At 39.9% G+C, this 27,444-nt stretch overlaps 1 protein-coding gene across 23 annotated transcripts; it reads right to left on the bottom strand.

The window, feature by feature from the left end:
* sxc (O-linked N-acetylglucosamine (GlcNAc) transferase sxc) lies at window positions 1-26,845 on the bottom strand. Of its 23 annotated transcripts, XM_073991636.1 has the most exons (11): window positions 25,912-26,352; window positions 25,508-25,819; window positions 19,801-19,989; window positions 15,516-15,726; window positions 15,271-15,454; window positions 15,094-15,162; window positions 14,665-14,861; window positions 14,404-14,599; window positions 5,680-7,408; window positions 5,420-5,600; window positions 1-1,106 (listed from the first exon to the last, which is right to left on the bottom strand). In XM_073991636.1, the coding sequence occupies exons 3-11, from the start codon at window positions 19,847-19,849 to the stop codon at window positions 839-841; spliced, it is 3,084 nt and encodes a 1,027-aa protein (XP_073847737.1). In that variant the 5' UTR covers window positions 19,850-19,989; window positions 25,508-25,819; window positions 25,912-26,352; the 3' UTR covers window positions 1-838. The 23 variants fall into 23 exon arrangements, with proteins under 23 accessions (XP_073847737.1, XP_073847719.1, XP_073847718.1 ...); XM_073991618.1 differs by lacking the exons at window positions 19,801-19,989; window positions 25,508-25,819 and adding an exon at window positions 26,509-26,845 and having other exon boundaries at window positions 25,912-26,368; XM_073991617.1 differs by lacking the exons at window positions 19,801-19,989; window positions 25,508-25,819 and adding an exon at window positions 26,509-26,845.
* Window positions 26,846-27,444: the final 599 nt, after the last annotated feature.

Below are 27,444 nucleotides of genomic sequence, written 5' to 3'. Positions count from 1 at the left end.
TTTTTATTTTTTGTGGTTGTTTAATTGTTTTTGTTTTTTTCTTTAAGATTATCATAATTTAATATTTATAACACGATTCTTTTTTGTTTTTGTTTTGTTTCTATAAATACAATAGAGCAATGAGATTGACTAAATTTATAAATTAGCCAAATAATCACTCTAGTCAACAGTAGAGGTTTGTTTTAATATTTTCCATTTCTTCATAGATTTGTTGTCTTCAACTAAAGTTACCACTCATTCCTTATGTTTAAAATCGCACCGCGTCTTCTTGCTTCAGTCATCTATCTATGCAACCTTCTTTAAGCCATAATTCATGAAGAATTCTTTTTCCATACAATTTCTGTGTGTAGATTATTTGTTTAAACTATATTTTTGTTTTGTTTAAATAAATTAAATTTCTCCATTCATTTTTCTGCTATTCAATCATCTAATTGTTTTGTTAATTACTTTTGTTATAGAGCGAATATTGTTATTATTTGCAATCTACATGTCTGTGTGTGTGTGAGTCTGCTATAGTAAGGGGGGGAGGAATTGAAATGAAACGAACAGGATCAAATTCAGTAAAGGTTTAACTTTATGTCCGTCTTTTTTCTTCTTCTTTTTTTTGTTTGTTCCTATACACTATAAACGAGCCTTGTGGAGCGTTGCAGTTGTTAGTTCTTTTAGAGGAGGGTAGTGATGTGTGTTAAGATGTATTGGTGGCGGAATAGGGGCATGGTAAAATGATAATGATGATCTTGCGTGTGATCTAACAAATTAATATGTGTGGTGTGGATGAAGATGGTGGTGGTGATAGTGATGATGATGGTCCTTGCTGTATGTATTTCTAAAGAAAAATTTATTTATTTTCTATGGCAGAAATATGATCTGGCGGTTCACTCCTCAGGAAACGTTTCCACATTTGCATGAATAACATTTCCAGGCCTTGAGCATACTGCTTGCAATCAAACAGGGGACTTTCATCACGGGCCTTCCACACCTTGGCTCGCAGTGATTTCAAATATTCACGATCTGTGCCCAGGCGTATGGAAATTTCTTGATATTCTTGGCGGGTACTGGCAATTAATTCAGGGCATCCCAAGGTAGCCAATTGTGAGGCAGCCACTCTGAAAATAATGAAACAAAAAGTTGAAATTAGTATAAAGAGGAATTAAGGGACAATAGATGAAACAGAAAACCAGTAAAAATATCACAAAAATTACGCTAGACCGAGGGAAAATTAAAATGCTCTAAAGTGGGGCGTCATGGGTGTGGAGTTAACAACAAAACAAGACCAACAAATGTTGCCATAGCAGATTGACACACTTAATTTTTTTGATTTATATTTATCGGTTGCTATTTTGGGAACAGCATAGCCTGGAATGTCCACACAGACAATCGCCGGATTGCTTTCTACGATCTCTTTTGATCCGTGCCAGATAGAGAAGACCCCGGGTCATGAATCTGTTCCGTTTGCCAGATCTGCATCCACCAAACATCGGTGAAATGTAAATGATGTAGGGAAGGGTTGCACTTCCGAGGCTGCTCTGGCCTTAGCCGCCTCCACGACTATTGTTATAGGAGTTATGTTGTTGTTGTAACAGTACTTGATATGTTTGTGTGTTCGTTTTTCTGCCTTTTCTGGATCTGGGTCTATCTCCAGTTTTAGGAATGTATGTTGTTGTTGTTGTAACAGTGTTTTATTATTATGTTTGCATGTTCGTTGCTGCTCCTGGTCTATCTCCAGTTCCAGGAAGTTGGCTACTTCGATGGGATGTAACCACAGATCTACTGGAGTCAGATGAGTAGGCTTGGCGGGGCAGTTGAATAGGTGCTTAGTATCGTGCGGGCCCATGCCGCATACTGGGCAGATGTCTTGCACGGTGCGATCGATTCCCGCCCAATAGGAATTTAGGCGACTGCAATATCCTGAGCGTATATTGTTGGACCGTCGTCTCTAGAGCATGAATATCCTTCTTGATATGCCTGGGTGTATCGGTGGCCAGCAGACGGTAATTGGGATGGCTCTCACGGCAACACCCGAGCAAGTACTGCAACGATAGCATCTCATTATGTTGTCGTACTGGAAGAATCTTTGCCTCCTCATGTAGATGGTCTACAGTAGATTTGAGTAGGCACCCTGTTGCTGTTCTCAGGGCGGCGTTCTGACAAATTTGAATCTTATCCCACTGCGTGTCACATAAATTCGGAGACCAAACTGGCGCCGCATAGCTTACCACATACCGACCTATCGCTTTATAGGTGGTCAACAAGGTTTCTTTATCTGCACCCCAAGTGCTGCCGGCTAGGGACTTGAGGACCTTGTTCCTACATTTCCTGTTCAATCTGGCTCTGGGTCTATCTCCAGTTCCAGGAAGTTGGCTACTTCGATGGGATGTAACCACAGATCCACTGGAGTCAGATGAGTAGGCTTGGCGGGGCAGTTGAATAGGTGCTTAGTATCGTGCGGGCCCATGTCGCATACTGGGCAGATGTCTTGCACGGTGCGATCGATTCCCGCCCAATAGGAATTTAGGCGACTGCAATATACCGAGCGTAATTGAGCCAAAACTACTCTGGTTTGTCGTGGCAGCTGACGCTCATCAGCTGCGATAGATGGGGGATGTGCTCCGATGACTGCATTCACAAAATAACTGCTTATGGTCTTAGCAACTGTGTCCGTGTGAATGCTGTTCAAACCTGCCTGATATGCCTGTTGATCTAGAGGTTCTCTCCTATATTGTTGGACCGTCGTCTCTAGAGCATGAATATCCTTCTTGATATTCCTGGGTGTATCGGTGGCCAGCAAACGGTGATTGGGATGGCTCTCACGGCAACGCCCGAGCAAGTACTGCAACGATAGCATCTCATTATGTTGACGTACTGGAAGAATCGTTGCCTCCTCGTGTAGATGGTCCACTGTAGATTTAAGGGGTGCCTCCTGTTGCTGTTCTCAGGGCGGCGTTCTGAAAAATTTGAATCTTATCCCACTGAGTGTCACATAAATTCGGAGACCAAACTGGCGCCGCATAGCTTACCACAGACCGACCTATCGCTTAATACGTGGTCAACAAGGTTTCTTTATCTGCACCACAAGTGCTGCCGGCTAGGGACTTGAGGACCTTGTTCCTATTCTTCAGTTTGTCGCAGATAGATGTGGCGTGCGCGCACGACGTGAAAGTGGTGACGAATGTGACCCCTAGAATTTTGGGGCAGTTTGTGGTCGGAATTCTGTTACCATCGACCTTGATATTCAACTCTCTTCTATACTGCGCCGTCCATGTGGTGAACAGAGTGGCTGTCGATTTAGTGGCGGATATCTGCATATTCCTCGCGTGGAAAAAGGTGGTAAGATCGGTTAAATAGGAGTTCAGTCTCTCACAGATGTCATCGGCGTAAGCACCTGACGCCAGGATCGTACAATCATCCGCATACGTTACGATCTCAATGCCGTCTGGAGGGCGCGGAATACAGGAAAGGTAGAGGTTAAACAGTTCCGGAGATATCAACCCTCCTTGACAGGGTAGTTGAAAGTATGCAGTGTGTCGTGCGGGCCTGTGCCTCATGTCGGGCAGATGTTTTGCACGGTGTCATCTATCCTTGCCCTATAGCAATTTAGATAGCTGAATCATCTTGAGCGTAGTTGAGACAAAACTATTCTGGTTTGTCGTGGCAGCTGACCCTCTCACGGCAATATCGGAGCAAGTACTGCAACGAAAGCATATCATTCTTTTGCTGTACTGGAATAATCTTTGTCTCCCAAGTAGATGGTCCACTGGAGACATGAGAAGGTACCCTTTTGCAGTTCCCAGGGCGGCACTCTCACATCTTCGAATGTTTTTCCATCGCGTTGCACTTTTATTCGCGGACAATACTGGCTCCGCACAGACCGACCTATCTATAACGCGTCAACAAGGTTTCCTTATCTGCACAGATAGATGTGGCATGCGCGGACGACATGATCATGCTGTCAAATGTTGCCGCGGTCAAATAGGAGTCTTTCAGGGAAGATACCTGATGCCAAGATCGTACAAACATCCGCATACGTTACGATCTCAATGCCGTCTGGAGAGGCGGAAAACAGGAGAGGTAGAGGTTAACAAATTCCGGAGATAATACCCCAGGCTTGGGGAATTCCCTGTTTCACTCTTCGAGACTTAGACTTCTTATTGCTGAACTACGCGGACAGCTAACGTCCACACATATAATTGATTATCCAACGTTTCAAACATGGCCGGAGGGTTTAAATTTTGCTTGTCAGGGCGAAGATCTTTTAATTTAAACTTTTATTAAATTTTATCGTTTAGTGTTGAGCTTAATGACCGGTGATTGGGTTGTCTGCTCGATGTCCTCAAACAGCGTGGAGTGCTTGACAGAACCAAAGGCTTTTGATAAGTCAAGCGCTACCATCACTGTTCAATCACACGGTTTGCTCTGGTTGAGTCCTCGACTAATATGTGTGGAGTTGGCGTGCAGCGACAAACTGTTGACTGAAAAACCTTGCCCATCTCCTCGGATCAGACAGCGTAACGTCGCCAAACGTGGCTGAGGTCCTACCTTCATTCTTTCCAGGGTACGACAGTAACTTAACCGTTGCCCGAAATTCACTTATTACGGCACCAATGTTGCAAATCTTCAGATGGTTTAACCACTTGTTCCGCTTATGCTCACCGACCAACCTGTTTACTACCATTGTCAGCTCCCTGACTCTGGAGTCACTGGAGTTGGCACGACGAAGCACATTACGCTCATTTGCTAATCCTATCGCCTCTGCTTAAAGTTTGGTTTCACTACGGTTATTCGATCAGCAGGTATATGGCGAAAGTCTGCAGCAGTGATGATGTCTCGGAACGTCAGTTATACGAACATCAGAAGAGTTGGGCTGATTAGTGAACTCTCTGAAACTCGGTCAATAAGCTTTCCCATGATTGACGAAAGTATGGTGTTCAGAGGTGATGAAGTCGGGCGGTCTGCTAATGGAGACAATTATGGGAAAATGGTCTGATCCAAGAGAAATGACGGATTGCCACGATCTAGTGAATATGCTTCCCTTACACAGGCTCGTCCCGATCTTCATGATCTGAGGAGAGAGGATCAAAGATTGAAGCGAGAACCTCTAGATCAACGTGACTATTAGGCAGACTTGAATAGCATTCACAATGATGCAGTTGCGCAGGTAGTACAAAGGTACAGTGCAAATGCCGTACACCACCCATCTACCGCAGCAGAAGAACGCCAGCTGCCATGATAGACATGGGTTCTTTTAGCTCAGTTAAGATGCGGACGATGCAGCCGCCCCAATTTGTATTGGGCCAAAATTGATGTCTCGATAGCCAACACAATGAACTTCAAAATGTTTATTATCAGTTTTTCCTCCCACACATTTCTTTTCACCAGATTGAACCAATATTGTAATCTACTTCATCCCAGTACCACTCACCTTGAGGCCAACGTTTCACCCGGTAATGTTACCACTGGTGTACCAGTCCACAGAACGTCCATAGATGTGGTGTGTCCATTACACAATGGTGTATCAAGACAGACATCAGCCAATTGACCACGTCGCACATGTTCTTCCTTGCAGGCCACATTCGAAAAGATAACACGATCCGGTGAAACTCCTAAATAAAATAAAAAGAAAGAAAAAAAAACCAAATTACTACATTCATTAATTTGTGATATAAACATTCCTCCACATACCCATTTCCTCCACTGTTTTCTTAATATTCTGTTCACCCACAGCTGGGAAACGCAATAGCCATAACACTGAATTCGGCACAGCCTTTAAAATGTTCATCCATGTCTGCAGCGTCAGAGGATCAATTTTATATAGCTGATTGAAATTACAGTAGACGATGGCATCATCGGGTAAATTGTATTGCCGCCTTGTTGTAATGACAATGCTCTGTGGTACTTCTTCGCCAGTTGCTGCCTTATTATTTGTCTGTGTTGTGGCCAAGCCATTCTGTAGTACAACACCGTTCAATGAGGTCTGGATTTGTCCGGATGCAATCATTGATACGATTTGTGTTGTATTGGGTAATTCGGCCACTTTGTGTGTTATTTCCATGGGTTTGCCGGAATTTATAACTTCACGGATCTCCTTGACACCGGTATTCTCCACCAATGGTGAAAGATCTGTGGCATTGATAACGGCCACATTGTCTGCCACAACAGATTGTTGTTTATCCGCCACAATGAGGCGTTCCTTTAGATGGGGGAACATCTGCTTGTGATCTCCGATGAAATAGGTGTAAGGCATGTAGGCCAATTTCTCGCTATATTGATGGGCCAATTCCATGGGACTTGTCACCGAATCTGTAATAATATAATCCATAAATGAAGCTCCGCTGGTGCCGGGATAGCCCAGCCACATGACTTGTATGGGAGCCGGCCGTAGAGCGAAAATTTCATTTCTAGCTCCCTTGGTATAACCATTCATATTGACCAATATATGGATGCCATCATTATAGATACGATCTGCCGCCTTGCCGTTACAGGGGATTGTTGACAAGTCCACAAAATGTTCAGCCTCTTGTGAGATCTTATAGCGGAACGTTGTACCATCGTCGGGACTCAACGAATAACAGAAGATTTCCACTTGTGAGCGATCATGTAGACCCGGTATCGACTGCATTAGATGGGAGGTGGGATGATTGCCAAAATCTGAGCTCACATATCCAATGCGTATGCGTTCACCATTTGGCACCTCTCTGGTAAACTTGTATGGAGGCTTGTGCAACACAAGAATCTTTTCTATGCACAAGTTGGCATGTCGAGCTGCTATTGCTTTACGGAAATCATGCGACAATGGATATAACATTGAATGATGTGGATGCACTGAAGGCAAACGATTCTTTTCCAGTTGCTCGGCCACAATGCTAACCAGTTTCTTCATGCGTGCCTCATAATCTGTCCAATCACAAACGATCTGCAGACAGTGAGCCAAATTGCAATAGGCATCGGGGAAATCGGGTTTCAGTTTCAATGCCGTACGATACGATTGTATGGCTTCGGGTATATTGCCAGAATCCTTGTGAATACTGGCCAAATTACTGTGAGCATCAGCAAAAGCTGGATTGATTTGAATGGCCCTCGAGTAGCACTGTAAAGCTCCCGTAACATCTTGCAATTCTTTCAGAGTATTACCCATATTGGAATAGGCATCAGCGAATGTTGGATTAATTCGTATAGCTTCCTTATAATGCATAAGAGCTTCTTTTAATTTTCCTTGTTGTTGTAACACAGAGGCCAGATTCGAATGAGCTGCAGCAAAATCGGGGAATACTTCCAACGCCTTCAAATACAGCCGTGTGGCTTCTTCAATGAATCCTTGTTCACGTTTAATATTGGCTAAATTGTTAAGAGAATCAGCATGATTGGGACACAATCGCAAAGCGGTGTTATAACATTCTTCGGCTTCTTTAACCTGGAATATGAAAAAAAGATAAAATGGATTTTTAGTGTTTGTCTGGAAACTTTTGGAACCTGTGGTAAAAAAAACTTTACTGTGTAAGAGGTATTTTGGGGGGTGGGCCCAAAAATTTGGGCATTTGGACCAAAAAATAAGTTATACTGTTGTAGTCATGATCAAACGATATGAAAAGTTGCCTTAAACTGGATTTAAGCACAAAAGAAGATCTTCTAAGGTCTTTTATAAACAAATCAAGACATTTTTGGGTCTTCTATAGAGGGAAGTAGAACTTTCAAGGACTTTTACAGGCACAAGAAGGCACTTTGAGGTCTTCTATAGGCAGAATAAGACTTTATAATGTCTTATGTTAGCTGAACAAAACCTCTTAAGTTATTATATAGGCGGAAGAAACACTTTTAAAGTCTTCTATAGGCAGAAGAAATCCTTTTAAGGTCTTCTAGAGGGAATATAAGGCATTTTAAGATCTTATATAGGCAGAATAAAACCTTTTAAAGTATTCTATAGGTAGAACAATACTTTTTAAGGTATTATATACAGAAGAAGGCCTTTTAGGGTATTTTATAGGTGGAAGAAAGTCTTTTGAGGTCTTCTGTGGCAGAATAAGGCCTTTTAAGGTCTTCTATAGGCAGAAAACCCTTTCTTTGATCTTCTACAGGCAGAAGAATACCTTTTAAGATCCTCTTTAGGCAGAAGAAGTCCTTTTAAGTAAAAAAGTGTCAGTCGGCTTTGCCGACCGATATATACCCTCAGCCAATGTGAAGTGAAACTTTCACCTACGGACAGATCGAATGTATTTAGGGTCTTTTCAAAAATTTGTGGCCCTTTTTGGACATTTGAACGTGCCGACAAAAATGTGGATTAGGAATTAACTGCACTAAGACACAAATGTTGAACCTTTGTTGGGGAGGTACCCTTAGGGAGGACCGATATGGGCCATTTTAGAAGTTAAACTAAATTTTGACAAAATATTAGGAGATCCAAAGTTTGGACCAAATTGGTTGCCCCATTCAAGTGATATCGTCCTAGCATTTTAGTGACATTTTTGAAATATTGGGGAGAAGTACCGGAAGTTGTGGACCGGTATTGCCTCATGAAATTAAGTTTGGATATAATATGACGAAGACTAAATGTTGGTTGAACAGTCGGTTGAACAGTTCGAGAATTATCGTGCTCTCCGACAACCACATATGGTGACATAGGAATTTTTTACATATTTCGGGCTGTTTTCCTAAGAAATATGGACTTGCCCCTGAAAAAAACTTTTACCGTCGTAATGGAGGTAGCGAATGCAAATCGCTTCAACAAATATCAAAGTGATTCGCGAACAGGTCTTAAAGTGAACTTATCCGAAATTTTGTGTGAGAGGTACCAGAAGAAGTAGACAAATATAGTCAATATTCGAATCTGATCTATATCTGGTAGTTATATTAGGATGTGCAAAGTATGGATTATATCGGCCACTCCCTTCAAGAGTTATTGTGCGCACAATTTTTCCGAACATTTTTGAACTTTTGTAGGGGAGGTACCTGAAGGAGTGGACCGATGTGGCTTATCTTCGAATTTAAAATATGTTTGGACAAAATATTACGAAGGCCAAATTTTGGACCGAATCGGCAGATCCGTTCGAGAGTTATCTTGCGCTCCATCCACTACACACGGTGTTATGGGGACTTTTTGCATCTTTCAGGCTATTTTCTCAGGAAGTATGGACTTGCCCCTGATGAAACTTGTATGGATTATATCGGCCACTCCCTTCAAGAGTTATTGTGCGCACAATTTTTCTGAACATTTTTGAACTTTTGTAGGGGAGGTACCTGAAGGAGTGGACCGATGTGGCTTATCTTCGAATTTAAACTATGTTTGGACAAAATATTACGAAGGCCAAATTTTGGACCGAATCGGCAGATCCGTTCGAGAGTTATCTTGCGCTCCATCCACTACACACGGTGTTATGGGGGCTTTTTGCATCTTTCAGGCTATTTTCTCAGGAAGTATGGGCTTGCCCCTGATGAAACTTGTACCGTCGTATGGGGGGCAATGAATACAACTTGTTGCAACAAAAATCAAAGCTATTCGAGAGCAGGAACTAATCTGAACTTATCCGAAATTTTGTGTGGGAGGTACCCGAAGGAGTGGACCGATTGAGTCCATTTTGGAACCCCATCTAAGTTTAGTAGAAATTTCACGATGTACAAAGTATGGATCAAATCGGTTGCTTCTTTCAAGAGTTATCGTGCGCACAAATTCTCCGAACTTTTGTGGGGGATGTACCGGAAGGAGTGGATCGATATAGCCCATCTTCGAATCGGTTGATCCGAGAGTTATCGTGCGCTCCAGCCAGCCAGACAGACAGACGTTCGGACATTGCTCAATCGACTCAAAATTGTCTGAAACACATTTGGTCCAAACATACTTGGGATCTAAAACCATTATTTCGATGAGGCACATTTTGCCCGTATGAAAGTGTATATACCCTCGTTAGCATAAATGTTGAGGGTATAAAAATCCACACCCGAGGGCCTCTGGGTGTTTGAAAAAGATCCTTAAAAATCCGCAACTGTGGACTTCTGGGTGTTTGAAAATAATCTTTAAAAATCCATACCTAATTGCCTATGGGTACTTAAAAAAAAAATTTCTTAAAAAATCCACGCCTAAGGACCTCTGGGTATTTAAAAAAAAATCTTTAAAAATCCACACTTAATTGCCTATGGGCATTTAAAAAAAAAACTTTAAAAATCCACGCCTAAGTACCTCTGGGTATTTAAAAAAAAATACTTTAAAAATCCACGCCTAAGTACCTCTGGGTATTTAAAAAAAAAAATTCTTTAAAAATCCACGCCTAAGTACCTCTGGGTATTTAAAAAAAAAAATTCTTTAAAAATCCACGCCTAAGTACCTCTGGGTATTTAAAAAAAGAATTCTTTAAAAATCCACGCTTAAGTACCTCTGGGTATTTAAAAAAAAATTCTTTAAAAATCCACGCCTAAGGACCTCTGGGTATTTAAAAAAAAAATTCTTTAAAAATCCACGCCTAAGTACCTCTGGGTATTTAAAAAAAAATCTTTAAAAATCCACGCCTAAGGACCTCAGGGTATTTGAAAATTTTTCTTTAAAAATTCACGCCTAAGGACCTCAGGGTATTTGAAAATTTTTCTTTAAAAATCCACGCCTAAGGACCTCTGGGTATTTGAAAAAAAATCTTTAAAAATCCACGCCTAAGGACCTCTGGGTATTTGAAAAAAAAATCTTTAAAAATCCACGCCTAAGGACCTCTGGGTATTTGAAAAAATGTCTTTAAAAATCCACGCCTAAGGACCTCTGGGTATTTGAAAAAAAATCTTTAAAAATCCACGCCTAAGGACCTCTGGGTATTTGAAAAATTTTCTTTAAAAATCCACGCCTAAGGACCTCTTGGTATTTGAAAAAATTTCTTTAAAAATCCACGCCTAAGGACCTCTGGGTATTTGAAAAATTTTCTTTAAAAATCCACGCCTAAGGACCTCTGGTTATTTGAAAAATTTTCTTGGTTATTTCTGGTTATTTGAAAAAATGTCTTTAAAAATCCACGCCTAAGGACCTCTGGGTATTTAAAAAAATGTCTTTAAAAATCCACGCCTAAGGACCTCTGGGTATTTGAAAAAATGTCTTTAAAAATCCACGCCTAAGGACCTCTGGGTATTTGAAAAAATGTCTTTAAAAATCCACGCCTAAGGACCTCTGGGTATTTGAAAAAATGTCTTTAAAAATCCACGCCTAAGGACCTCTGGGTATTTGAAAAAATATCTTTAAAAATCCACGCCTAAGGACCTCTGGGTATTTGAAAAAATGTCTTTAAAAATCCACGCCTAAGGACCTCTGGGTATTTGAAAAAATATCTTTAAAAATCCACTCCTAAGGACCTCTGGGTATTTGAAAAAATGTCTTTAAAAATCCACGCCTAAGGACCTCTGGGTATTTGAAAAAATGTCTTCAAAAATCCACGCCTAAGGACCTCTGGGTATTTGAAAAAATTTCTTTAAAAATCCACGCCTAGAGACCTCTGGGTATTTGAAAAAATTTCTTTAAAAATCCACGCCTAAGGACCTCTGGGTATTTGAAAAAATATCTTTAAAAATCCACGCCTAAGGACCTCTGGGTATTTGAAAAAATGTCTTTAAAAATCCACGCCTAAGGACCTCTGGGTATTTGAAAAAATGTCTTTAAAAATCCACGCCTAAGGACCTCTGGGTATTTGAAAAAATATCTTTAAAAATCCACGCCTAAGGACCTCTGGGTATTTGAAAAAATATCTTTAAAAATCCACGCCTAAGGACCTCTGGGTATTTGAAAAAATATCTTTAAAAATCCACGCCTAAGGACCTCTGGGTATTTGAAAAATTTTCTTTAAAAATCCACGCCTAGAGACCTCTGGGTATTTGAAAAAATTTCTTTAAAAATCCACGCCTAAGGACCTCTGGGTATTTGAAAAATTTTCTTTAAAAATCCACGCCTAAGGACCTCTGGGTATTTGAAAAAATTTCTTTAAAAATCCACGCCTAAGGACCTCTGGTTATTTGAAAAATTTTCTTGGTTATTTCTGGTTATTTGAAAAATTTTCTTTAAAAATCCACGCCTAAGGACCTCTGGGTATTTGAAAAAATGTCTTTAAAAATCCAAGCCTAAGGACCTCTGGGTATTTGAACAAATTTCTTTAAAAATCCACGCCTAAGGACCTCTGGGTATTTGAAAAAAATGTCTTTAAAAATCCACGCCTAAGGACCTCTGGGTATTTGAAAAATTTTCTTTAAAAATCCACGCCTAAGGACCTCTGGTTATTTGAAAAATTTTCTTGGTTATTTCTGGTTATTTGAAAAAATGTCTTTAAAAATCCACGCCTAAGGACCTCTGGGTATTTAAAAAAATGTCTTTAAAAATCCACGCCTAAGGACCTCTGGGTATTTGAAAAATTTTCTTTAAAAATCCACGCCTAAGGACCTCTGGTTATTTGAAAAATTTTCTTGGTTATTTCTGGTTATTTGAAAAAATGTCTTTAAAAATCCACGCCTAAGGACCTCTGGGTATTTAAAAAAATGTCTTTAAAAATCCACACCTAAGGACCTCTGGGTATTTGAAAAAATGTCTTTAAAAATCCACGCCTAAGGACCTCTGGGTATTTGAAAAAATGTCTTTAAAAATCCACGCCTAAGGACCTCTGGGTATTTAAAAAAATGTCTTTAAAAATCCACACCTAAGGACCTCTGGGTATTTGAAAAAATGTCTTTAAAAATCCACGCCTAAGGACCTCTGGGTATTTGAAAAAATGTCTTTAAAAATCCACGCCTAAGGACCTCAGGGTATTTGAAAAAATGTCTTTAAAAATCCACGCCTAAGGACCTCTGGGTATTTGAAAAAATATCTTTAAAAATCCACGCCTAAGGACCTCTGGGTATTTGAAAAAATGTCTTTAAAAATCCACGCCTAAGGACCTCTGGGTATTTGAAAAAATGTCTTCAAAAATCCACGCCTAAGGACCTCTGGGTATTTGAAAAATTTTCTTTAAAAATCCACGCCTAGAGACCTCTGGGTATTTGAAAAATTTTCTTTAAAAATCCACGCCTAAGGACCTCTGTTTATTTGAAAAATTTTCTTCAAAAATCCACGCCTAAGGACCTTTGGGTATTTTAAAAAAAATTCTTTAAAAATCCATGTCTAAGGACCTCTGGGTATTTAAAAAAATTTCTTTAAAAATCCACGCCTAAGGAACTCTGGATAATACAAAAAATCTTTAAAAATCCACGCCTAAGACCTCTGGGTATTAAAAAAATTTCTTTAAAAATCCACGCCTAAGACCTCTGGGTATTAAAAAAATTTCTTTAAAAATCCACGCCTAAGGACCTTTGGGTATTTAAAAAAAAATCTTTAAAAATCCACGTCTAAGGACCTCTGGGTATTTAAAAAAATTCTTTAAAATACACGCCTAAGGACCTCTGGGTATTTAAAAAAAAGTTCTTTTAAAATCCACGCCTAAGGACCTCTGGGTATTTCAAAAAAATTCTTTAAAAATCCATGCCTAAGGACCTTTGGGTATTTAAAAAAAAATCTTTAAAAATCCAAGCCTAAGGACCCCTGGGTATTTAAAAAAAAAGTTCTTTAAAAAATCCACGCCTAAGGACCTCTGAGTATTTAAAAAAAATTCTTTAAAAACCCACGCCTAAGGACCTCTGGGTATTTCGTATTCTTCGACTTTCGATTCTTCGACTTCGATTCTTCGACTTTTCGATTTTGGTCTAAAACTAAAAATGCGATTTTTTGGTCTTGCGATTATTTCAGTTGTCTTAAACTCGACTTTCGACTTTTTTATAACCGCAGAAAACCGAATATAAAGTGTCGGCCAAATCAGCAGTGTGATCCACTATCTATTTTTTTTTTTTAGTTACCGACAAAAATCGGTAAAATTAAAACGCAAAATTAAGAATAAAAAATTCAAATAAAAGTTGAAAACTCTGTTGCTATCGGTATAACTTTACGACTACTATTTTTTGGTCGCTAACTTACCGAAAAATATCGTTAATTACCAAAATTTCAAGCATTTCAATGTTACCGATATTTGTCAGTAACTCAAAAATGAGTTAGAGAATCACCCTACAGATACTTAATTCGTATGTTATCGTGCTCCTCAGTCATTTAAGTTTTCAGTGCTTTATCTCAGGAAGTATGGACTTTCTCTCGAAAGAAAAAAAAATATATCATTGCAAGCCCTGGCCACAAAGACAAACTTCGGTAAAAATTCCAGTCGTTATACTTCACTTAATACATATTTGTGGACTGATATAGTCCATCATTTCCGAAATTGAAAAGATTTGAAAAAATAATTCGATGTACGATATTCGTAAGAAAGCAAAAGTGTCTAGTACGAATTTAGTCTTAACATATGTCGTGTCCAAGACCATAATTTCAGTGAGGCACATTTCCGATATGGCCGAGAGTATTAAATGTTAACATTAACTTACTTGTCCTTTCTCCTTGAGAGCATTTGCTAAATTACAATAAGCATCTGGGAAATTTGGTTGCAATTCAATTGCCCTTCGATAGGTGTCAATGGCCAAATCAATCAGACCTTGTTCATAGTAGACACACGCCAAATTTCCATGTACAACGGCATTATTTGGTGAAAGATTCAATGCTCTTAAGTAGGCGGCCACGGCTCTATAAAGAAAAAAATTTTAAATATTATTAGTATTATAATCACCAAAATTAAAGATGATATTTACCTGTCAAAAATTCTGGCTTCTTTCAAAACATTGCCCAAATTAATGTAAGCATCTAAGAAATTTGGATCTAATGTTACCGCCTTTTCAAAATGATGTATGGCTAGCCAAATTTCACCTTGGGCATTGAAAACACAGCCCAAATTACTCCAAGCTACTGCAAAATTGGGACAGGTTTCAATAGCTTTTAAATAGCAGGCCTATAGGACAAAAGATAAGCAATGAGCATGGTGATACTTAGAAAAAGATGTCTTCTCCAAGACGATTCGAAACTAAATTCATTCGAATTACCACTTCGTATATAAATTTTTTATTTGATTAAAATTAAAAATGAAGAAAATAATTTTCAAAAAACAGAAGTTTGATAGTAATTCGAACTAATTTGCTTTCAAATCGTCTTAGAAAAACGGAGCAATAATTTTAAATTCTTACCTTGGCTTCTTCTAGCCGACCCAATGCCTTCAATAGGTTTCCCAAATCACTACGAACACAGTACAAATCCTGAAAAAATAAAAAAAAAAAACAAATTATAATGTTCAATCTTTAAGTTTTGAGGTTTTGGAATCCTATATTCCTAAGTAATAATATATCTCTCTCAAAAAAACTTACTGGATTGTACTGTAATGCGGTTATATAGGCTTGCACGGCAGCTTCCATTTCACGTGCTGCCACCAAAGCGGCTGCCAAATTAATATAGCCATCAATAAAATCGGGCTTTAAGCGTACAGCACGTCGATAATTTTCTAAAGCTTCCTGCAATTGTCCACGTTCTTTGAACACATTTCCCAAGTTACTGCAAAAAAAGTGTTATTCATTATTTGTTATGTTTAAATTCGGAATTATTCCCAACTTACCTATAAGCTTCAGCCAATAAAGGATTCTGCTTTATGGCCAGCGTTGAAAATTGTGCTGATTTTTCCAAACGACGACATTGAAAATGTATGGAAGATAATAGTAATAGCACTCCAGTATTGGTGCTATCTTGTCGCCAAAGTTGCATGCAATGTTTTTCGGCATTTTCATAGTCGACCGCTTGGTATTCACGATGTGCTAATTCCAAAAGACCTGTAAAGATAAAACAAAAATTTAGTTAATAAAAATTTAAGAGGATTATGTGGAACAAAAATAAGTTAGAAATTTCCAGGCCACAGTTTAGATATCAACCTACGAAAATAAAAAAATGGAAAACAGGAGTCGTGCCTAATTTTGAAAAGAAAATAAGGGTCTGTGGAAGCAGCCTTTCTTGCAGAAAGGTCTATGGAAGCACCCTTTCTTGCAGAAACGTCTATGGAAGCACCCTTTCTTGCAGAAAGTGCTATGGAAGAACCCTTTTCTTGCAGAAAGGTCTATGGAAGCACCCTTTCTTGCAAAAAGGTCTATGGAAGCACCCTTTCTTGCAGAAAGGTCTATGGAAGCACCCTTTCTTTCAGAATGTTCTATGGAAGCACCCTTTCTTTAAGAAAGGTCTATGGAAGCACCCTTCTTTGAGAAAGGTCTATGGAAGCACCCTTTCTTTCAGAAACGTCTATGGAAGCACCCTTTCTTTAAGAAAGGTCTATGGAAGCACCCTTCTTTGAGAAAGTTCTATGGAAGCACCCATTCTTGCAGAAAGGTCTATGGAAGCACCCTTTCTTGCAGAAAGGTCTATGGAAGCACCCTTTCTTTCAGAAAGGTCTATGGAAGCAGCCTTTCTTTCAGAGAGTTCTATGGAAGCACCCTTTCTTTCAGAAAGGTCTATGGAAGCACCCTTTCTCTAAGAAAGGTCTAAGGTCACCCTAACAGTCGCTAACACTCGCAGTTCGCCGAGGCCTTCTATTGTGTTGAGAAGGAAGTCTAAAGATTCCTTGTTTTCACAGCAGATGACCTTGATTCCTCTGCCCTACTGAACTGTGTGTGTTTGGTGAGGTTCCCTGTCGCCCACGAACATAACGTCACGCAGGCGATTTTCAATTAGCAGCCATCGATTGTCGTTGATCTTGCCATTAGGATCAGATATGTCGATGAATGCTATTCGAAGTTCATCGGGTACCATTGATCTGCCTGTCTTCATCCTAGTACCGCTACCCGTAAGAGAAGAAATCGGGAAACGCCTTTGGGCTCAAGATGAGAGGCTGATTCCGTTGTGATGTCTTTTCTGCTCTCTCTTCGATAATCGGCAGAGGAGGTAGGAGGTTTGGAGTCCTGGCTCGGGTTGGGTGTTTTAGCCTTGGGATGTGGTTCTTCCGTAGACCTAACCCTCTTCGTCGTATTCTTCAATCTCTCTGTGTCCCTGATTTTATTTGGGCTTGTTTTAACTCCTTTGCCTTCAGCTCTCTCCACTTTTAGTGGGACTCTGTTTGAGCAGGACCTCCTTTTGAAGAGAGAGTTGAAGTCAAGAGAGTAGAATCCTTCACAGGGGCTGAGTCAAACCACCATCGCTCTCAATTTGAGCTTTGGGGTTTACAGGGTCGATGTTGACGTTGAGCCTAGCTTAGTCTCTCTACAGCCATCGGGATGAGGGCAAGCTTGTTACATTCAGGATTTCTCTTGGGTACGAGAGGATGTTTCCTTTCAAAGTTGTTACCACCCAGATTAAATTGATTTCCCTCATGTTGTTGTTGTTCTAACAGTGTTTTTGTTATGTTTATATGTTCGTTCCTCTGTTCAATCTGGCTCTGGGTCTATCTCCAGTTCCAGAAAAGTGGCTGTTTCGATGGGATGTAGCCACAGATCCACTGGAGGTAGATGGGTAGGTTTGGCGGGGCAGTTAAAAAGGTGTTGTGTGTCGTGCGGGCCCATGCCGCATACTGGGCATATGTCTTGCACGGCGCGATCGATTTTCGCTCAATACGAATTTAGGCGACTGCAATATCCCGAGCGTACTTGAGCCAAAACTACTCTGGTTTGTCGTGGCAGCTGACGCTCCTCAGCTGCGATAGATGGAGGATGTACTCCGAATACTTTATTCACACTATAATTGCTTAAGGCCTTGGCAACTGCGTCCGTGTGAATGCTACTCAATCCTGCTTGATATGCTTGTTGTTCCCTCATGGAGATGGACGAAGGTTCCCTGCCGATGAACTTCTTGAGGTAGTTCATCTAGTTCTTGAGGCATCGGGAGGCTAGTTTTATCGCCTGCGGCCGATTGTCGGTTAGCTGGTACCTCCAATGGTCCAGGCTTCAAGGAGTTGAGTGTTTCCGCTGAGGTCGAGAGTTGATTAATGTCGACTAGAGTCGCTGGAATGACTGCGGCGTCCATTTCGTCTACCGATAAGCTGTCATTCGTCCCAGCAGAAGCACTACCCTGGCTGAGGCTCAGGGCTAGAAGTGCTAGAAGTTACCGGCTTTGTTCAGTCAGACTGTCCTTGACTACTTCTAGACAGGTAACATTTTTTCCGTCCCCCCTCCCCCTGTCAGTATTGTTTTTGTTCATTTTTGTAGAATCCATGTATCATTGATTTAATGGAGATATGAAGGTCCAGTACCATGGCAGGGACTTGACAACTAAGCCTATAGAGCATTGAGACGTCCAGGTTTCAACGACGCTCCTTTCTAATACACTTGGTACCCTAACTGCAAACCTTGGAGCACCGAAAGGCACGCATTCACCTGACATCCAGGAGTTCACCTGACACCCCGGATCTCTAATTCTTTAGTCGGTCACAATTTCCCCCTGTTCGACACTTCCAGAATAATGAAAGTGGGAAATTGTGGTCTTAAGCCCCCACATCGCTCTAAAATTGTTATCCCTTCTTTCCAGAGTTATCGTGTGCTACGCTACATCATACTAAACAGACGGAAGAACCTGACTATGTGGGTTTAAACCCAGTATTTCAATAAGGCCATTTCATATATTGACAAGTGTATTATAAAACATCGATAGGCATAAGTCTGAGGATATAAAAATATGGACCAAGTGTCGTTTAGGGGCACCTCTCGGATCGGTACGAGGTAGCTCTTGGGACCCTGATTCCAACGATATATAATTTTCCGGGGGGAAAATCCATACTTCCTGAGATATGGGTCTTGACATTTCGGAAATTTCGTACTTTCACACCTTTAGGTTGTTTAGGGGCACCTCTCGGATCGGGCTGAAATTTTTACAGTAGACAGCCCTTGGCATCCTGAATACAACGATATATAATATTCCGGGGGGGAAGTCCATACTTCTCGAGATATGGGTCTTAACATTTCGGAAATTTCGTACTTTCACACCTTTAGGTTGTTTAGGGGCACCTCTCGGATCAGGCTGAAATTTTTACAGCAGACAGCCCTTGGCATCCTGAATACAACGATATATAATTTTCCAGGGGGAAGTCCATACTTCCCGAGATATGGGTCTTGACATTTCGGAAATTTTGTACTTTCACACCTTTAGGTTGTTTAGGGGCACCTTTCGGATCGGGCTGAAATTTTTACAGTAGACAGCCCTTGGCATCCTGAATACAACGACATATAATTTTCCGGGGGAAATCCATACTTCCCGAGATATGGGTCTTGACATTTTCTCCTACTAAACGACATTTAAGCCAAAAATATTTGGGATGATTCCAAAGGCTTCCAGAATCAAAATGCTCTCAAAGGTTTCCTATATGGTGAAGAGTGTTGTCAAAGTACTAAGAAAGTTTTAGAATAACGGTGTTCATTACAAACTGGAGAAGAGATTATTGGCGAAATCGTAGGTCACGTAGATTGAATAGAGATTCACAATTATTTTCACAAATTGTTATTGCGTGTTATTATAAAATTTGCGGATGTCATACGACATCGAATGAGGGGAGGTATACAACAACTTCCATTCAGTATAGAGTAGTATTTACATCAATTCATATAGGCAGCCGGGTATTAGCATCTGCTATTAAAAAGAATCACATGAAATGCTAATCATATTTGGGGTTATTCTGAACGAAAATTCACCATGAGTTTTTTCACTTTCTCCCTTAAGTTAAGAAACAGCGGAAAGACAAACCTCACGGGGAATTTTTAGAATAGCCCTCAATCGTACTAAGCTTTTCCCATTTTTCTCATCACTTCCCGCTCTTCACCTAAAGGATGTCAATTTCTCCTAACATTGCTTTGTAGTTACCTATATCAATCAAACAAAAATAAGAAGAATTTTAATTAATTTCTTATAAGAATTATATTCCATATCTTCCATACCTTCTGCGGAATCATTACATTCGTTAGTCAAAAACATAAATTGCGACATGTTCGATGATAATTGTTGTAACCATCAAAAACCAACATCCAATCTCTTGATAGTAGTAAGGTGTGTGGAGGAGCTTGTGTGTATGTGGTGTTATGTCGTTCATGCAATTGCACTTCGTGATTGTGGCACTACTATATTTCCTAGAAGAACAATTTTTTTGTAGGTGAAGGATATTCTTGCGGGCCACCAAACAAAAAAAAACCGAAAGCAATCTCTTAATGTGTGTGATTTTGTGTGTATTTTCCACCTACTGACTGACCGACCAAGGTTTTCTTGTAAAATTTCAAGGGTGAAATTCTACAAAAAAAAAAAAAAAATACAAAATGAAAATATCAACCGAAAAGCACACAAAACAGTAGCAGCAGCAGCAACAGAAAGAAAATCTTATAGAATCTCTCACTAGAGTAAGAAGGAGGGCAATGTTGTCACAATAAAATACACTCACGCATACCCTAATAACAACAAAACAATACACAGCAGCACATGTACGTAGTATACGAGGTACGTCAGTCTGTCACACTCCCATCGTTCAGCCGAACTTAGCTGAGTAGGTTCCCCCCCTAAACACATGCTGTTAGCTAGGTGTATACATATACCGATGGATTGCTTCTGATGTAAGATCTTTCCTTCTCTGCCGAACGAACGGAACGGGCTTTATAACAATCACAAAAAAGGTGGTCGGTCGGTCACCTACACATACGAGCTGATTTTGCTGTGTTACAACACCCTATCAAAAAATGATTGTATGTGAAAAGATAGGGGTAGGGTGACGTTTCGACTAGAACCTATTTGCTGGTTGACGAGTGAGACAGAGTGTCGTTGTTGATAATTCTTCTTCTGTTATATTGCTCTGCTTGCAAATTAACAGCGAATTGTTACAAAGGCAAATGGCGATATGTTGTTCCTGGTTTGTTGCTATTGCTACTGCTGCTGTTTTTTTTTTTGTTTGTTGTTGCTGTCATTAGCACACATTACGTATTAAGTCAGAGGTAACACAATACTGTCATTTGTGCAATGTTTGGGGATGGAGAAATGGATGGAAGGTTGGTGGTGGTGATGATTGTAAATTTTGCACAAAATGTCAGTACAATTACGACCTGTACTGTACTCCCTTCTTGGCTTCTCTATTACTTATTGTTGTTCTTCTTTGTTGTTTCTCGTTATTCTCGTTCCACCTGTCGTTTTCTCCTTGCACACACACACTTCCCTTGTTTCTGCTACTGCTGCTGCAGAGATAGGTGCTACTCTGATGCACTCCCTAGTAGTAACTGACAATGGCCAAATGATTCAGCCGAGACCAATTGAACATAAAAAATAACAAATTAAATGAAACATGTGAACGGTGTTCCCGTTCTGCTGCTTCACAACCATGTCATATGTTGACGTGAGGTGTTCATTCTCTTTATTGTTGTTTTAGTTTGATACGCTAATATATGGCCACACAACGACTTTATCACAGATTACGGAAAAGGTTAGCTGCTGCTGGTTGGTGGGCACAAGGCATTATCGGAAAATTTTGTAAATTCTACACTCATACAATGCTAGTCGTACTCATGAAATCGTAAATACACCAAGAGAAGCTCCAAATACAAACGCACTGACGGCGGTGGCGGTGTTGCCAACACAGCGATAACGAGAACTTATTGTTGGGAATTTTGTGTCGGGTTGATAGGAGGAGAACGGTGGTAACGGCAAAGGGTATAAATTTTAATTATCACTAAATACAATTTACACCATTCAATTTGATTACATTTGGGTTGTATTTTGCAATGAAAAGGGAATTAAGTCTTTAATAAAATACCTTATAGGGTTTTAAGTAATATAAAAATGAATTAATCTGAAAAAAACCCTTGCAACCGCATTTGATTTAGTATGGTTTCAATTTGTAATCTCATCCAATTTCTGGTAGAATTAAATGGTCCACATTTTTCACATCGTAATATTTTCGGAAAAATACTATATCGATCCTCTACTTCGGATACAAAAACTTTTTTTAATAAGGACAGTTTAATTTATTTTCCATAATCGTTTTAAAATTGTAACCTAATGTAGGCCTTATGGTCCTAATTACAATCATATATTTATACCCTCAGCATTTATGCTAACGTGGGTATATACACTTTCATACGGGCAAAATGTTCCTCATCGAAATAATGGTTTTAGACCCCAAGTATGTTTGGACGAAATATGTTTCAGACAATTTGGAGTCGATTGAGCAATGTCCGTCCGTCTGTCTGGCTGGAGCGCACGATAGCCCTGGACTCAATCGGTCCACTCCTTTAGGTACCTCCCACATAAAATTTCGGAAAAGTTCAGTTTATGGCCATCTCTCGAATCGCTTTGATTTTTGCTTCAGCAACTTGTATTCACTGCCCCCCATACGACGGTATAAGTTTCATACGGGGCAAGTCAATACTTCCTGAGAAATTAGCCTGAAAGTTGCAAAAAACCCCATGACACCGTGTGAGGCGGTTGGAGCACAAGATAACTCTCGAACGGGTATGCCGATTCGATCCAAAATTTGGCCTTAGTAATATTTTGTCCAAGCATAGTTTAAGTTCGAAGATAAGCCATATGGGTCCACTCCTTCAGGTACCTCCCCCACAAAAGTTCAAAACTGTTCGTACGGTAACTCTTGAAGGGAGCGGCCGATTTGATCCATACTTTACGTATCCTAATATATTTACCAGATATAAATCAGGTTCAAATATGGACTATGTTTGTTCACTCCATCCGGTACCTCCCACACAAGTTTTCGGATAAGTTCACTTTGAGACCTGCTATTGAATCACTTTGATTTTTGTTGAAGCAACTTGCATTCGCTGCCTCAATTACGATGGTACAAGTTTTTTCAGGGGCAAGTCCGTACTTCTTGAGAAAACAGTCCGAAGGGTGTAAAAACCCCCTATTGCACCATATGTAGTGGCTGAAGATCCACTTCCATAATGGTCTATGTCGATCCATTCCTTTAAGTATGTCCTCCGCAAAACTTTTGATCTTTAATCCTAATCAACATTTTTGTTGGTAAAAAATGTTTTAATGTACACAGGCTGAGGGTATATCTCTGTCGGCAAAGCCGACTGATACTTTTTTACTTGTTATTCCTATGCCCTCATAAGTACTTGTGCTATAATTCATCAACCTAGGTCAACTCCTAGTTTTGTCCATGTTTATTCTGTGGTCTTGGAGGACTTTAATGCTCACCATGAGTTGTGGCAATCGGTCTTCGGAAACGAAAGAAGCGATATAGTGCTGGCTAAGCAGATTCATAGTTATACGTTTTGCGCGGTCAATGAGGTCGCGGAGAGTTGTTGTTGTAGCAGCATTTAAACCTACGTAGAAGCATAGGTTTAATGCTGGGTTGGCAGCCGCTGGACAAAACACTATGGTTCCGGGTCAATCCGGTACGAATGAACCCGCTGCCGTGGGATTGAATTAGCGGAGAGTGTCACAGTTTGCCAGATATAACCATCGTGTCACCTGGTCTGAAAAATGACGTCAATTGTCGTCTCTCTTGGGTTAGACAATTTCCCCATAATCACCATCAGCAGACCGCCCGATTTCATCACCTCTGAACGCCGCACTTTTGTCAATCATGGGAAACTAATTGACCTTGTTTCAGGGTAGCAGAAAGGACGTTCGGAGACAGTATCACTGCTGCAGATGTTCGCCATATACCTGCTAGTCGAATAACCGAAGTGAGACAAAACATTTCAGCGGAGGCGACGAGGTTAGCAAATGAGAGTGCTGAGCTTCGTCGTGTCAACCCCAAGGACCCCAGAGTCGCTGAACATAAGCGGAAAAAGTGGTTAAATCATCTGAAGAGTTGCAACATTTGAGCCGGAGTAAGTAAATTGTGGGCAACGCTTATGTCACTCTCATACCCTGGAAAGAAGGAAGCTAGGAGCTCGTTTGGCGACGTTACGCTGACTGATCCGAAGCGGTGCGCTCGACACAATTTACAATGGATGATGTTGCGAATGTGATCAGGATCGCTAAATCATACAAAGTGTTAGGACCTGATGAAATCTTCATGGTAATGCTGAAACAGCTGGAAGAGCAGGGAGTTGAGTATCTCACTAAAGTTCTCAACCTGTCGATAGCCACCCACATCGTTCCCGAAGTCTGAAATATAAACATTGTGGTCCGGCCACTGAAGCCAGACAAGGATGCCAGCAAAGGTGAATCGCATACAGACCGATTTCGCTTTTAGTACTCTCCAGCATCAGCTACCCAGTTAACGATCATCAGCACGACAACAATGGCGTAAAAAATACCGCAAATTGGGCGGTACATCTATGGAGGTTCTATCGATTTGCTGTGCCATAACCGTACGTCATCGAGCTTAAACCCCTTTGGATGTTGCTGTTGTAGCAAAACATCTGTAAAACTATTCAAATTAATTAAAAAAAAAAAAATAATTAATTTGTAAATTCTTGCAGTGGCGTAAGTCTCGTTTAGGGGTATATATACATATATAACTTTTCCGAAAAAAATCGATACTTCCTGGTGACCCTGATCACAACTATATTATATATCTTTCCCCTGTAAGTCCATGTTTTCTGAGATATAGGGATTGACATTTTCATATTCTTTTTTGGGCAAACCAGCTACTTAAAAAACTTTTTTTTTTTTTTAAATGTCGACGTATAATAATTTAATAAATTATTATTAGAAGACTACCATTTCAGATTATTAACGGCATTACAAAGCACTCTTCATGAGCTTTAAAACGGTACCCGTATTGCATAGGACAATTAATAATGTTGATAAAAGTAAAAAAGTCAAGACCCATATCTCATCTCGGGAAGTATGGACATCCCCCGGAAAAGTTGTATATCGTTGTGATCGGGGTACCAAAGACAACCTACGGTAAAAATGTCAGCCCAATCCGAGAGCTGTCCCTAACCGTGACTTGGACCTAGTATGTCCGAAAAACATACCTATCCTAGGAATTATTAATTACCTTCCCCACAAAGCCTGTATATCAGCCTAAGCAGAGCAACAAAAGCTTGTACCTGTGGTAAACATTACAAGCTTCTATTATCGAAATTAGTTTCTTTAGGCAATTGAAGGAACAGACGATGAAGGGGGACAAGATTTCAACAACTTCATCAGATTGCTTATAAACAATAGATTGGATCATTACTTCGATTGGCTGTACAAATAGCCCATTGCATCATTTCAGAAGTTCTAATAAAGCTTATTACGGTGGAATGCAGGGGTGCCAACTTGGTGGTTTTCCCGCTACATGTGGTGATTTTTGACGTACAAAAACCACCGTTTTAGTAGGAATGTCAACTGTTTAAAGGTAAAAATCGCTACAGACATAGGGTGCGTATGTGGCTGTAGCGATTTTTACCTCGGAACAGTTGGCTTCCCTGGTGGAATGTGTCAATTTTTATTGTTTATATGTACGTCGTGTTGGAGGGGACCGATCCATATAATATTCACATGGAATTTATTCTACATCTCTATAGAACAGCATTCAAAACAACTTATGACAACTCTTTTTTCGATTTTTTGTGTTTTTTTTTTTTTTTTTTAATTTCTTCTATACGCAAATACAGGCACATGCTTTTTGCTCACTCGCACGTTCAAGCAGTCATTTGGCGCACACACAAACAGGCGCTATATATTTTTAATACACACACGTACCAAAATACATACATATCTCCTATGTGTACATCATATCAGTCAAGCGCGTAATCATCACTTGCAATACATATAAACTACTTCTGCCAGCCTGCCTGCCTCAGCGAACCCTCCTCCTCCTCATCCTATGTCAATAATAATGAGAAAGGAGACAGGTAATGTTCGAATATTCTATTTTTTGTGTGTCATGAGAAAATAATGCCACCACCAACCGTTGCACCGCCCGAACGCCGCCTTGGAAACTTTCCTAGGTGGAATTTTGGAATTTCTCCCTTTTTGCACTAACTAATAAGGTTCGTCCGTCCGGCCGCTAGCCTACAATGTCATCAAAATGAAAATGGTTTTATAATGGCTTCCTTCATTTTCTTAATGGTGTTGTAAATTATTTTTAAATAAAACGCACTTACCAACAGTTGATAGATTTGGCGTAGTGTCATTGATCTTGCCCACTGTATTGCCTTGATTTTGTAGTAATTGTGTCTGCTGCATCAGTACCGCGGCTGAGGACTGTTGTTGTGTTTGTTGTGCAGGCTGCAATTGCGAATTTGGATTTGGCGATTGCTGACTTTGCATTTTGTTGCCTAAAATGATGGGGAACACAAATAGTTATAGTTGTTGTAGATTACTTTTTCTTCCAATAGTAGAGACACATCAGGATAGGATAAACGCGAAAGTAGACACCACAAAAACAGTCTGTTCAAAATGCAGCGGAATGCATTCAATAGTATTTCGTTATTGTTTATTTCTTTTTTTTTTCAGAGGTATTTGATATTTTTTTAGTATTCTTCTTGTAAGAACAATAGAGCCGTCCATGCATCCATTCCTTTCTCTATATAGTACACACGATTCTGTTGTATAAAATTGCTGCTGTAAAAAAGAGTGTAGTGTGAGGGGACAGCCAGTCAGCCAGTCCACAATACACAAAAATATATACACATATAGCAATAACACCACCAACAACACTAACTACCCGACACACAAGAAAAAAAAATTGATTTAATTACACAAATCTCTTCAACAGCGAGCCGAACGAAGAAAAAGGCGACGTTTTCTCGACAACAAAAAGGTTCTGGTTTTCTCGTGTTGTATCCAATTCGTTTGTTTCTTTTGACGTGTATAAATAAAATTGCAACAATTTCCACTTGAACTTCCTTTTGTTTACGTATAAATTGACAACATATTAACTAGATTTTTTGATTTAATTTATTATGGTTCGACTATTCTTCTCACTTCACACACAGACTTCATAAATACTCAAATACATGGATGCAACTTGTGTTGCCGTATCTAGAAAAATGCCATGAAAGTTGCCAATCGCAAATACCTGCCTACGACTACCAAGTAATTGATATCGAGATGGATCTGTAGATCGAAAAATAGATTATCTATCTATGGTTGGTGACACGTTCTACGTTCTAGAAGTTTCGCTGTCTCACTGGTTGGCAATACGATTAAGGGTACTTTAGGTGTTTTGGGTTTTTAATAGCTTTGTTCCTTTACTTTTTAGTGGCAAAAAATGGAACTATGAAAATTGCTCTCTCATAAGAAATTTTACAGAGAAGCAGTGTGACGAGGGCCCTAATTACGGTATTCGATTCGATCGAGAATTTGCTCGCGAATGAAAAAAATCGAACAATGAAAACCTATTCGCGCCACCAACCGTACATTTACTAATGGCTATAGGTCTGTTCCAGTACTGCAAGAATCAGTAGAGTTTTATTATTTTTTCCGATAACATAAAGGAAAAAATGTTATTGTAGTAAAAAATAGTAGCTTCCTGCAGGTTCTGGAACAGAGCAATTATTACACCATATGCTTTTTCACATGTATGTCGTCACTCTGCGTATACTAACCCAGCAAAAAGTTTGCTTCCGTGGCTGCAGCTTAATCAGTACAAGTGTACAGTATAATTGCCGTTGGAGTACATCTTTTCCTATGAA

This window comes from Musca autumnalis, unplaced genomic scaffold (genome assembly GCF_047663935.1).
Source record: "Musca autumnalis isolate F117 unplaced genomic scaffold, ASM4766393v1 scaffold_5, whole genome shotgun sequence".
Classification (NCBI taxonomy): Eukaryota; Metazoa; Arthropoda; class Insecta; order Diptera; family Muscidae; genus Musca; species Musca autumnalis.
The sequence above is the reverse complement of the archived record's forward strand: the minus strand, read 5'-3'. Positions and strand labels throughout refer to the sequence as shown.